We start from the raw sequence: 15000 nt of genomic DNA, 5'->3' as shown, positions 1-15000 counted from the left end.
TCACTAATTAAAACACATGGAAATGAACTGACAACCAAGGAGATTGATTTTCTAACAAACTTCAAATGCAAGCCCAGCCTTTTCTATGGTCTGCCAAAAATACACAAAAGCCAGATCATAAATGAAACCATCAAAAAATCACCAAAGACATACATACATACACCAAACCCGGGGGATCTAAAACTGCGACCCATCAATTTCTCAAAATACAATGTTTATATACCAAAAAGATTTTATAACATTTTTCTAACATTTTTCTGACATAATTTAAATATATACTTTAACCAAGTAACACAAGCTTTCTGTAGTTTTTTCACTCTTATTATCTTTTATATATATATATACGTGATCTGATGGTCTGATCAATAAGTATCCGGACTGTTGCTATAGTAACGATGCTAAAGCACGCAGAGAGAAGGTGCTTGGCATAGATTGACCTTAAACTCTGCTGTGCATGCGCACTAAGTTTTAACGTTCTAACTCACTTTCGTTGTTTACGGCAGTGCTTGGAAGGAAGGTGTTTAGCGTATGATCATCACATTGACCATGATAGAGAAAGTTGAGTAGAGAATCTGCATCAAATTTTGCCAAAAGCTTGACGACACCTGCTCAGAGGCCTATGCAAAGTCTTCAAAAAATGTTCATCGTTCTCGACACAAGCAAGGTGATCTTGTGCAACTGAAACTCGAGTGTCTTCTGGGTCATCTGAAAATAGTTTTGGCACAAATTTGGCAGACACGCGTCTCATACCCAAATCTTCATTGATAATGGACTTAACCGAACTGTATTTAATCTGCACATCCTCTGATAACTCACGGATGTTGATTGGACGATTTCCCCTCACAGCAGCACGCACATCTGCGATGTTTTTCTCAGTTCTGCCGGCTGCAGGTCCCCTAGAATGTTCGTCAATATCGACATTTTTTGGTCATCTTGGAAACGTCTCAACCACTTGTACAATTGTGTGTAGCTCATTTACTCTTCGCCATACACTTTCTGCAACTTTGTGTAGGCCTCTGAGCATGTATCGCCGTGACAACTTTGTCATGGTCAATGCGACGATCGCACCCTACACACCTTCCTTCCACTCACTGCTGTAAACAGCATAAGTGAACTAGAACGTCAAAACTTAGTGTGTATGCACAGCAGATTTCAAGGTCAATCTTTGTCAAACGGCTTCACCCTGCATTCTTAAGCTTCGTTACTGCATGCTTGAGCTTCGTCAACAGTCCGGATACTTATTGATCAAACCTTATATATATATATATATATATATATCGGCATAGAACTCAATATACATATGCTTCAGAACATAGTGTTAGTCGAGCACAGAGCAGTAATAAGAAAATGAGATGACAAAAGAATAAATGATCATCTTATGAACTTCATCTGCTTACAGCTGTTTCTGCTCTAACTTGCACTGAACACATAGTTGAGTGCCTGAGTAACACCTTGTTTTCAACGGACCCTCAAATATGAATTCATCTCATTTTCTTTATATATATATATATTTGAAAAAGAAAAAGAATATCTTTATTGGTAGTTCTAATCAGTTTAATTTATTATTTTTTAATTTTTTAATAAATTTCAGTTCATAGATCTAATAGGTTCTTTGTTAACTTGGGTGTGGAGATTTTTTTAAAAATTCTTTGTTAACTCTTTTGGAGAACTTTCTCGCATTCATTGCCAAACAGATCTGAGGATTTGGGGCTTTGTGATTCTATATATGGGATTTGGGTGTGTTTAGAGTGGGGTTGGGGTTTGGTAATCAGTGTGGGAGTAAAAGTAGTGAATGGTCAACACAAGATACTTGATTGGAGTGGAGGTGGGAGGTGGTGGTGTGTTAAAGGTGTGTTTTGTGAAGCCATTTGAATAGCTGACCTTTCGTCAGATATCTTAATGACTAGATGTTTTCCAAATTCTTTCTAATTGACCATTGCTCCAAATTGCTCCCTAGACCATCACAGAATAACTGTCGTGTTTCATTGTTGGCTGCAATCTTTTCACATCAAATTCTTGATCACAGAGTCTCCAGTCCCACACTCGACCACAGTCAGGAAATACAGTAAACCTGGACTCATCAAAGAATATCACAGTGTCCCAAAATGCTAGTGGCCTCTCCATCATCTCACTGGCTTAATCTTTTCTCCGCTTGATGTTGGCTGGTCGAAGAAGTGGCTTCCTTCTTGCTGCTCTGCCATAGTAGCCAAGTTTGTGGAAATAACTGACAGCTGTTCTGGGAATGACATCAATTTGTTCTGCTATGTCAGAGGCCTTGCAACGAGGATTATCCGCCACACTTCTCTTAACAAGGAGAAGGGTCCTGTCAGAGGACCTTGGTTGATCTAGGAGAGGTGATGTGATCGCTTTCCCCTCTCTGGTAATTTGCACCATCACTCTATTAACTGTAGAAAGCGGGATCCCCAGATTTTCTGCGATTTAACGAACTGTCCACATTCAGAATGACCCACAATACAGCCTATTTGAAATTCAGACAGTTCTAAGGCTTCTTTTGTATGTGGTATGATTAAACAGTCACATATAGAACCTGAAACATAAAAATATCAATTAACAAAAAAATATAAACCTTTTCAAGTTAGAATAAACATAAAACGATGTTTTAGGGGGTGTTTATTTACTTCTGTCATGTCTGTGTATATATATATATATATATATGTATATATATATATATATATATATATATATATATATATAGATAGATAGATAGATAGATAGATAGATAGATAGATAGATAGATAGATAGATAGATAGATAGATAGATAGATAGATAGATAGGCAGGCAGGCAGGCAGACAGATATATATATAAGTATATATATATATATATAGATAGATAGATAGATAGATAGATAGATAGATAGATAGATAGATAGATACATTTCTTTTATTAGCCACACAGGGCTCAACGAAGATGGGACAAATACAATGTAGAGCTTTTCTTTTTGGGAGGGGGAAGGAAGGAAAACAAAAAAAAAAAAAAAAAAAAAAAAAATTGGTGGTGTCGATCAAAAGGGATCGTAGGAAGGGAAAAAGGGGCAGTTCGATCAAAAGGGATCGAAAAAAAAAGAAAAGGAAAGGCCGATCAATAGGGATCGTGTATCACACAGTAATGTTCTCGTGTAAAAAGAGGGGAGGACAGTTTAGGTTTAGCCGTGGAAGGAAAAGCCCACGGAAAAGACCACGGTAACCTTGGTCAATATTCTCATTGAAGAAACTATAACAGTAAGTGACTCTCTTTTGCCTTTTTGTTTTATTTTTATTTTTTCTTGTTCATAGGGTTATGCTCAAGATGGCTCCGTCGTTCACACGTGCCATCCTTGCTACATTCACCCATCTTTTTTTGAAGCATTCACTAGACAAGACTTCCCTTTCTACTCTCAACTTCCTCTTCAGGTGATACTTGAAGAAGTTGATGAGAGATTGCCCAGAGAGGAAAGTCTTTGTCTCTAGACCTTTCAGACGCGTCCACCATACACATTCTTTCGCCATAGCCACAAGTACGATGAAAATAGCTCTTCCTTCCCGTTTAAAGGAAGGAGGCGCGACAATATTCACGATAGACTCGGCTGATAGACCGACTCGTCCCACACGCGATAGCAGTTGTTCGACGTAAGCCCACAGCTCGGAAATGGTGGGACACTGTACGAGTGCGTGCAGAACGGTTTCGTCGCTCTGCCGGCATCTCGGACAGGTCGGCCCCGTGTTTCTCGAGCCATGCCTGTAGAGCTTATCCCGAACGGGTAGTGCTTCTCGATAGCACTGCCAGGCCAGGGATCTCTGGAAGTTGTCCATAGGTCCCGGCCCGAAGGTCGTCTTAAACAGGCGGGTCAGGTATTCCTCGTCGACGCCCAGGTTCGCCCCGAGATCGTCGTCGTACCTTCCCTCCACTAATCCACTATAGAATGCGTTAGTTGTGATGCAGTCGCTCAAGGTTGACCCGGGTTGTTGGAGTTGCCGAAGAGCAGCGCGACACTCGCGGTGCCATTCGCCCTTCCTCGGCCTCTTCTTGATCCACGACTGCAGTTCGGTCATGGAGACGAGCTGCGGGAAAGCGCGCCGCACAAACGGTGACCACACCTGTTCACCGCTGTCTACGTAGAGCCGGAGATGTCGCAGTCTCAGCGCGTGTCTGCGCATCATCAACCACGGCATGCCCAGTCCTCCTTTTAACGGGTGTTGGCAGCAAACGGATCGCCTAACCATCGGAACGCTTCCTTTCCACAAGAAGCGGAAGAGGATGCGCTCCAGTTTGGTGATGGTAGGGTCGGGACAAGGAACGACGGTCAGGCGGTAGTAGATGACGGACGCGATGTACGTGTTCGCCACCTCCGCCCGACCTTTCAGGGAAAGCTTCCTCTCGGCCCATTGCCGGGCTAGAGTGGCCACCCTTCTCGTTATCTCGTCCCAGTTCTTCTCCGTTTGGAGGTCTGGACCAAACCAGACCCCGAGCATCTCAACCGGACCGTCAGTCCAACGTCCCACGACGGAAGCGCTACTTGACGGCATGGGGTTGCTTCTCCAGGTGCCGAGCCGCAAGCCCACTGACTTATCCCGGTTGATTTTCGCTCCCGTTACCGCTTCGTAGTCTCTCAGTGTCTCGCCGACAAGCTCGATGTGCTTTTGGCTAGACACTATGACGGTGACGTCGTCCGCGTATGCCGACACGCTCGTCCCGCATCCCAACTCTCGCGGGATGCCCCTCAGCGTCGCCAGCTTCCGCAGTAGTGGCTCGAGAGTCAACACGTACAGAAGCGACGAGAGGGGGCATCCCTGACGGACCGAACGTGCAATGTCGAAGGGTCTTGATAGATGCCCATTGACGCGAACTACCGAACGGATGCCTCTGTACAAGGCAGCCATCCAGCCGCGGAAAATGGGACCGAAGCCGGCTGCTATGAGGACAGCCTCCAAGTATTGGTGGTCTACCCTATCGAAAGCTTTCGATTGATCTAAATTGATCAGGGCCCCACCCATGCCAGGTTCCTTAACTACCCTCTCTATGATGTAGCGCATCAGATGGAGGTTGTCATGGATGCTCCTGCCCGGCACCGCGCACGTTTGCGCCTTGCCGATCAGTTTCTCGATGACAAGCGCCAACCGCTTGGCTAACACCTTGGCCAAAATTTTCAAGTCTGCATTGAGCAGAGTGATGGGCCTAAAGTTATCTATGACGTCCCCCTTGTTTGGATCTTTCTTCAGCAGCGTTACGGCTCCTCGACTCACAAAACCGGGAATGCTCCCGTTTTGCTGCCAGTTGCAGTACACCGCCACCAAGACGTCTCCAAACAAGTCTGGCTTACAGTTGTAAAGCTCGTAGGGCAGACCATCCAAACCCGGAGATTTGTCCCTCGAGCATCCCGCCATCGCGTCCCTCACTTCCGCCGCCGTGATGGCACCTTCGCAGCACTCCGCTTCTCTTGCCGAGAGTCGTGGCAAGCTGTGCAGGTAGGCACTGAAGTCCACCCTGCGTTCTCGCTCGCCATTCGTCCCAAACAGTCGAGCAAAGTGCCGCTGAAAGGCCTCACACATTTTGCTTGGCTCGAGCAGTTCGCGCCCCTGTTCGTCCACCAGAGACCGAATGGTGGCTTTGTTGCCCTGTTGCGCCTCTGCCACCCGGGCCTCTCGTGCGGCTCCAACACCTTCGTTTCTTAGAGCACGCATCCTAGCCCTGACAACGCACCCTTCGTGTTTGGCGTTGAAGTGTTGGTCAAGGGCCAACCTCGCCGCCAAAACGTCGGATGCGATGCCACTTCTAATTGCCTCTTCTAGCTTCTTAACTAGTTCACCCTCTACTCTGTTTCTGTCTATGGCTAGTGCTTTGCTATACCTAACCGCTTCTGCTTTTATTGCTCTCTTGAGGGCAAACCACCATTTGTTATTGATGATGGCTCCTGTCAAAGCCCTCTTTACTAACGTGCTAATCCGGTCTCTGAAAACTGGTCTCGACGGGAAAGACGCGTTTAGTTTCCAGTAACCGGAGCCCTGCCTATGTGTCTTATCTAAGTCTAGCGTACACGTCACAAGTTTGTGATCCGTGTAGCTGACTATGTGAAATTGTGGACACCCTATGCTATCTCTATCTACTCTCCTACACAGTATTCTATCTAGATACGATCTCGACGACCCGATGCGGTTTGTCCATGTCCACATTGGCGCATTCGGGTAATCGAGTCGGTACCTGTCAGACAGTTGAAAGCGTCTGAGCAGGTCTTTGAGGCATTTGCATCCCCGTCTATTCCTATCTCTGCCCACATAGTCTAGATGCGTGTCCAAGGTAGCATTCCAATCCCCCACTAAAAGTAAAGGACGAGACGTTCCTAGGAATACTTCTAGACGTCGAAAGAAATCCGGCCTACCTGTTAAAGGTGGTGCGTATACTGATATGAGTCGAAAAGCACACCCATCGCTGCCATCGACATCCAGAACAACCAATCTACCCTCCGGGTCTATGAATACTGTCTTTACTTCGAGATCCAGACTCTTGCGAAAGATAGATAGATAGATAGATAGATAGATAGATAGATAGATAGATAGGCAGGCAGGCAGACAGACAGATATATATATAAGTATATATATATATATATATATATATATATAGATAGATAGATAGATAGATAGATAGATAGATAGATAGATAGATATACATATATACGAATACAATTACGTCATGTGTAAACAAACATAAGTTTTTGGGGGTTTTTTTTGAAGCGTTAAGATCTTTTGTAGAACAAGTAGAAAGATTTTTTTTCCAACATGCAAATACTGAACAGCGGAAATGTTTCTGCTCTTATCCTTTATATATACATACATACATACATACATACATACATACATGCCTGCATGCATACATACATACATACATACATATATACATACATACATGCATGCATGCATACATACATACATACATGCATACATACATATATTCTCTAAGCATAGTAAAAGTTTATTTTAGAGGTCACCGCTCTCACAGATTTACATTAATTATGCAACTTAAAATCAGAGAACAGAAAAGACCTATAAAGATATAAAAAGTCTTAAATATAATATAAATGTTTCTCCGGGCGCAGTGTTTGGAGATGAATGCATCTAGGTTGAGGGTGTTGTTATTATAATAATATACAAAGAAGGGATAAAACTCTAAATGTTATATATCTGAGCTGTCTCTATACAAAACAAAATATAAGAATTTATACACCGTTGAGGCTAATTAAAAAGTAATAGTTCAACAAATCTATCCGGATTCGAATGAAAACACGGAAACATCTCCAGCGCCATTGTGAACACTGAATCATTTGTGTAATGTAGAAAATATATCGCCGTGGTCAAAATGATGTTAGTATCGAGGTGAAAAAAAAATCACTCACGGTTGGAGCACCGAACCATGCAGCCCTTACAATAATCGAACACACAAGACGCAGCTGTTTCTCTCGGTTGACCCAAATTTATTCAAAACCGAAGTCGAAACAAATGAGAAAAGCAAATTACCCAGTAGTACTCCAGCAATTCTTAAAGCAACGCTTGTAACAAATACCAGACAATTCAGCGACACATAAATATGTTTCGGAAAACAACTTCTAATTTTAGTGGGGTATGGTGAGACAAATATCATTTAAATAATACTCTATTTGTTTCACCAGGTAACGTTATTAACCATTAGCTATTGCCGTCAAACATCGGCATGCAAAAGCCATCTTGAAAGAGAATCAGGTGACGGGTGAGAGAGCTAGCCATTGAAACTATCTGAAAAGGAATGATAGAACCTGGCTGGTAAGGTGATGATCCTAAAATGAGTTTTCGGTCGAATAATAGTCAGTCGAACCAGTAGGTGGAGCCTTACATCAGTTAGGCGCGTGGGGGAGTGCGCTATAAAATCGTCGAGGTGGAAGCCCGGAAACAGTATACATTCTCTCCTGATGACCCTTGAAACTTATTGGCATCCGGCATGCAGAGGTAACGACTGACTGCACTTGCGCAAGCTAACTATGTCCAAGTCTCTAAGTTAAATACAAACGCACGGGTGCACACATTGTACGCACACACTTATATGCATAGACAGACATACGAGTGCACACACACACTCTCTCTCTCACACACACACACACACACACACACACACACATGCACATATATATACACATCTACACTGCAATTGTTTATATATATACACATACACATACATACATACGTACATATATATATATATATATATATATATATATATATATATATATATATATATATATATATAGTTAAAAAGACACAAAAAACAATAACAAAAAAACAACAAAGTGAGGACGTGATACGGATAGTGTTATTGTGTGTATGTGTATGTTTTTGTGCGTGCGTGTATGTTTGTGTGTATGTGTATATTGTGTATATGTGCGTTGCTGTGTACGTGTGTGTGCGTGCGTTTGCTATTGTATGTGCGTGTGTTGTTTATGCCCATGTGTGTGTGATTGTATGCGTGTCTGTGTGAGTGTGTAGTGTTGGTGAGAAGTGTGTGTGCGTGTGTGCGTGTATGTGAGTGTGTGCGTGTGTGTGTATGTGTGTGGATGTGCGTGTATGTGTGGGATTGTGAGTGTTAGGTACGGGTGTGTGTGTGTGTGTGTGTGTGTGTGTGTATGCGCGCGTGTGTTTATGTGTGTCTGTATATATACATACATTTAGATGTATGCATGCGTGTATGCCTATATGTATGTATATATATAGAGAGAGACACACACACATACGTACATATATATGGGTTTGTGTGTGTATGTGTATGTGTATGTATATTTATGTGTATGTGAACTTAACTATGATCAATACGTCCACCCACCTCACCCCGTAAACAACAATTATCAGGTTACGCCCTCACAAGGTTTTCAATGTTTGGGCGTGGGTGTCTGTATGAGAAGGTGCAAGTGTGGAGGGTTCGTATATATGTATATATGTATGTATGTATGTATGTATGTATGTACGTACGTATGTATATGTATGTACATACATTAACGCATATAACTTGAGTGCATAACTTGATCTTATAAAGTGCAAAAGATCAATGTTTCACTCATAGACTACATCTTGTCGACCTGAAAATGTTGATCAATATATTTCTCGTACAACTCCAACTATATTTCTGAATGCTAGGTGCCACATTTAGTCAACCTACCATCTACTGCATAAAATAACCTATTACTTTTCATGGAATTCTTTTTATTTCAATCTATGACTATTTATTTCTTATGCAGTAAAAGGCACAAATTGCTATTTATGCACATTGAAATATCTGTATTTTGGTCTATTTTATTTTATCTTTCTTTCCTAAATTGCGACAATTTGCAATCATTGTTGCATTCGGTACACATTTTTTTTCTCTTTCATTTCCTATATCCGTTGACCACACAAATTTGCTTCCCGGCTGAGTAATAATGAAGTACACACAACAAAATCAATAGTTTTTATATTCTCTAAAAAGTAATCGGTTGACAGTCAATATTCCTCCTTATAATGGCAATAGTAGGATAGTTTCTTCGTGACACACAAAAAATATCATTATTTGATGTTGTTTATTTTTTTTTTTTCTCGATAAATATTATCAAATCAATTCCGATAAGCACACGGTATTAAAGAGGCTGTACCGATTATTTTTCATTTTTTTTTGTCGCTTTGAACGATATATATATATATATATATATATATATATATATATATATATATATATATATATACATACATACATACATACATACATACATACATACATACATATATATATATATATATATATATATATATATATATATATATATATATATATATATATATATATATATATATATATATATATATATATATATATACATATTTATATATGTATGTATATGTATATACGTATATACACATAAATACCTTTATATAGATATATATAAATGCACATATTTACACATACATATAAATTTTATACAGAAATACAGACATACATAGATACAAATATAAACACACACACACACACACACAAACACACACACACACACACACACACACACACACACACACACACACACACAAACAAACAAACAAATAAACAAACGCGTGCGCAATCTCCGTTTTCCTGATCTTCTGAGGATACGAAGTAATTTAAAATAGGTTGCCACTTTAAGTATGTTTGCTAGTCAGGAAAAAATTTCACAGTAAATTGCAACTTAGCTGCAGCGAGGATTCTCCATTGAAGAGTGACAAACATTGACAAGAGAGTATAATGTTATCTCAACTAGGACGGGAGTTAACTTCATGAGTTTCAACTGAAAATACCATGTGAAAGTCTATGTATTTCATATGAAACCCAATTTTACCATATTAACATGAATATCTAAGTACTCCAAGTAGTTACTACAAATATATGAACTGAATATTCAGATATGTAAACTAGCACACTGAAAAAATAAATTTGATGCCCTAGCATCAGGATGACTTCTGCATTTTAGAAGACTATTTCTTTAAATTTTAATAAATATCGTGTGTGGTATAAAAAAAAGAAGTGCAAAACAAATCCTTTCTCGGTGGGAGGGGATATTAGCAATATACAATGAACATAATTGTGTTTCTCCGATGCTAAACAAATAATACACAACCACCGTACACTTTGCCAGAGTCTACCTCATCCACTCCTTGATATTATCGATTTCTTCTTCGCCCACGAGCTCGATTTCTGTCTGCACCGTCGTCGAAGATGCGAGCATAGAGGTTCTGGGCCTTGATGAAGAAATATATAATTCTGTAAAACCACCAACCTAGACTGGTATTTTATTTATCAACTCCGAAACGTTGAAAGACAAAGTTGAACTCAGTGAGATTTGAACACAGAATCACAGACGACAGGCAGAGAACTGGAATAAATACCATTAAGTATTCCTTCCGACACTCAAGCGATTCTGTCATTTCGCCACCTTATGCGATATTTTGATAAAGTATGATTTCTGATTTTGGCACAAGGCCAGCAATTTTAAAGGGGTGATGCTATCGTCGACCTTAGTATTTCACTGGTACTTCATTTTATCGAGCCTAAAAATATTTTTTCCGCTTCTTTAACGATTCTGCCAGTCGGCCGCCTATATCCTGATGACAGCAGTTAATACAGTGTATATATATACGTAATATCCAACACTTTGTTTATAATCGTTTATCTGTGAAAACAACTGGTTGTTTTGCATATTAAAATGCATTAACTTCTGACATTTTTCAAGATTAAGTTGTATCAGTTTGTGCATTTATTTTCTGCCATATACGTGTGTATCTTGTAAACATAACTATATAGTATGTTAATGAGAATTTTACACCAGAATTGGTGTAGTTAGGGAAAAGAGTTAAGAAGAGTGAGGACAAAGGCAGGAAGACAAATAGAAAGAGATGGGGGGAGGAAGTGTCAAAGAAATGAGTTTATGAAATGGTTTCTACTGAGAAAGTAGGGTATCTTCTAAAAACATATCTTTAAAGCTGTATGAAATATATTTTCCCAGGACAGATAACATTTACTGCTTCGTTTTATCTTAAAAGGCAATGTGAACCACTGAACATTTTTTTTCAACTGCCACGACTTACAAAAGTTAAAATGTTTACAAAGAATCTAGCAAAAGAACTAATAATCCATGTAAACAGTAAAATTGTTGGGACACATCCGTCACATCGTTTTTATTCTAAATGAATTTTTATACAATAACATCCCACACAAGACTGCTGGTCATTTTCATAAGTTTTTAACAATTCCAGTGAGTTAGCACACTAGTTTGGTATAGTATTTTAAAAGCACCAGAATGTTTCTTTATTAAAATTCCCTCCATTATATCAAATAATAACAAACCAGAAATTGACAAAATTTCTCGAAAAATTACATTCGTTTTCTACATTCATATAAATGACATTGTAACATAGCAATTTATCTAGCATTCAATAAACAAATTATTCTTTTCGTTGACGGACACAACGCAAACAAATTTATTTTCCAATGAAAATGAAAGTATAAAGAAAAAAAGCTAAACGGAAGAAAAGAAAACGAAAAAACTATCAAAATACTGTTCAATCCTAGTCACTGAAGTTGACACAAGACAGGCGGACGATGGAAACTGACTCCAAAGCAAGAGAGAACGTTAGCAGCATATCATCTGCTGCTATCGACCCGAAAAGAAAAGCAATATTCATGATGGAATAAGCTCTCACGCTGATGCCTACCTGATGGAATTTCGTTACTATAGAAACATTTATACTAAAGATCAACATGAAATGAACCGTATCTAGAAGTTCTTCATTCTATTATTACCGAAAGGGGGAAAAAATCAGCAGCTGAGACATGCTGTTCACAGGCAACTGTGATACTGTTGAAGTTATTACGGGTTATATAATTACTAGGACCCAGTGATAGGACTTCTTTTTACTGGAAATTGACTGCCGGATATAGATAGATAGATAGATAGATAGATAGATAGATAGATAGATAGATAGATAGATAGATACATACATACATACATACATCATACATACATGCATACATACATATGTACGTACAGAAATATCCCCACAGATAGATATATACACATGTACATACACGCAGATACATAGACATATAAATATGTATATATATCTACACACACGTATATATATACAATTACTTATGAATACATATATATATACATATATATATACATATACATATATATATATAGATATATATATATATACATATATATGCAGGAGTCGCTGTGTGGGAAGTAGCTTGCTTACCAACCACATGGTTCCGGGTTCAGTCCCACTGCGTGGCATCTTGGGCAAGTGTCTTCTACTATAGCCTCGGGCCGACCAAAGCCATGTGAGTGGATTTGGTAGACGGAAACTGAAAGAAGCCCGTCGTTTCGAAACGCCGGAGTTTTAATGGTGGCAGCTGATGAAGGGGATGTTTCTATGTGGCCTGCTTGTTTGTTGCACCTTGTTTACCATTTTGTCCTTGTTCTTTTGCCACGTCATGTACCCAGTTATGTATCTATATGTACATGTAGATGAACGTATATACATACATGTACATATATATGCATATACTCATATATTGTTTATATATGTGTGTGTGTGTGTGTGTGTGTGTGTGTGTGTGTGTGTGTGTATGTGTGTATGTTGTGTATCTGTGTTTGTTCCCCCAACATCGCTTGACAACCGATGCTGGTGTGTTTAGGTCCCCGTAACTTAGAGGTTCGGCAAAAGTGACCGGTGGAATAAGTACTAGGATTACAAAGAATAAGTCCTGAGGACGATTTGATTCGACTAAAGGCGGTGCTCCAGCATGGCTGCAATCAAAATTGACTGAAACAAGTAAAAGAATAAAAGAAAGAAAAGAATATATATATACATATATACATATATATATGTATATACACATATACATATATATATACATATACATATATACATACATATACATACATATACATACATATATATATGAATACACACATACGCACACATACACACACACACACACACATACATATATATATATATATATATATATATATATATATATATATATATATATATATATATATGTTATATCCGTGTCTTAACTCATACTTAACTGTATGCAATGATAAAAAGTATTTTGGACATGCACATGCATAGATATCTATATACAGAAGTGTCGGTACGCGTATGTGTATGCGACTATGTATATATGTATGCATGTATGAATGTATATACGTTTCTATATGTACATACGTGTATATATATATATATAGAAAAAATTAAGGTACTCAGAAATCTGGATGTTTGTACATTTACAGACTTTTATTAATGTCACATGTTTTATAAATTAAATAAACCGCTTTTCACCTAATCGTGTAGGATTATCTTTTTGTTTGAAAACAATTTGAAAATCCTACACGATTAGGTGAAAAGCGCTTTATTTAATTTATAAAACATGTGACATTAATAAAAGTCTGTAAATGTACAAACATCCAGATTTCTGAGTACCTTAAAATTTTTTTCTATATAATTTCTGTACATCACCTCCAAACCTTCCAATATATATATATATATATATATATATATATATATATATATATATATACAAATTAAAAGGGTAAAGGATTATCAATTTATTAATTCATTAATAAATCAACAATTAATAATTAATAATTTTTACCAAGCCCATCGGTATATATATATATATATATATATATATATATATATACAAATTAAAAGGGTAAAGGATTATCAATTTATTAATTCATTAATAAATCAACAATTAATAATTAATAATTTTTACCAAGCCCATCGGTATATATATATATATATATAGGTAAAGTAAAAGTTAGAGGCAATACTTGACAATTGTAAGCACCTGTGTATGCCAGCTTGTGGTTGAGGTGAAAGAATAAATTGTAAATGCAAAAAATAACAACAAAAAAAACTGATAGATAGCTTTGTATTGTCAATTTTACACTGATATAAAGCTTGAAACACGTGTACCGCATAATCCTTTGTGTTTTTGTTGTTATTTTTTGCATTTACAATTTATATATATATATATATATATATATATATATATATATATATATATATATATATATATATATATATATATATATATATATATATATATATATATATATATATATATATAAACACATCTATTTGTATGCGTGCCTGTGTTTATATGTTTGTACAGACAGACAGACAAGCAGACAGACAGACAAGCAGACAGACAGACAAGCAGACAGACAGACAAGCAGACAGACAGACAAGTAGATAGATAGATAGATAGATAGATAGATAGATAGATAGATAGATAGATAGATAGATAGATAGAAGGTTCCTGGGTGTGGGAAAAAGAAAATACAGGATGATCAGTTAATTATGACTTTATTCAACATGTTGAATCTCGGGCCGACCAAAGCCTTGTGAGTGGATTTGGTAGACGGAACCTGAAAGAAGCCCGTCGTATATATGTATGTATA

General features: G+C 38.1%; 1 protein-coding gene across 2 annotated transcripts in view; it reads right to left on the bottom strand.

Annotated features, from left to right (window-relative positions):
• Positions 1-15000, bottom strand: part of LOC106878261 (GTP cyclohydrolase 1-like) — a 113747-nt gene that overhangs the window by 21836 nt on the left and 76911 nt on the right. The window contains exon 5 of one of the 2 annotated variants that reach the window (XM_089348967.1): positions 1604-2548. The exons of the other annotated variant lie outside the window; for it this stretch is intronic. Coding sequence (XP_089205093.1) covers positions 2394-2548 — 155 coding nt within the window. The 3' untranslated portion in view covers positions 1604-2393. Of the gene's footprint in view, positions 1-1603; positions 2549-15000 lie in introns of those variants that run through there. 2 annotated transcript variants of the gene reach the window in all.

The sequence above is a fragment of the Octopus bimaculoides genome, chromosome 3 (genome assembly GCF_046866305.1).
Source record: "Octopus bimaculoides isolate indiv1 chromosome 3, ASM4686630v1, whole genome shotgun sequence".
In the NCBI taxonomy this organism is placed as follows: domain Eukaryota; kingdom Metazoa; phylum Mollusca; class Cephalopoda; order Octopoda; family Octopodidae; genus Octopus; species Octopus bimaculoides.
The sequence above is the reverse complement of the archived record's forward strand: the minus strand, read 5'-3'. Positions and strand labels throughout refer to the sequence as shown.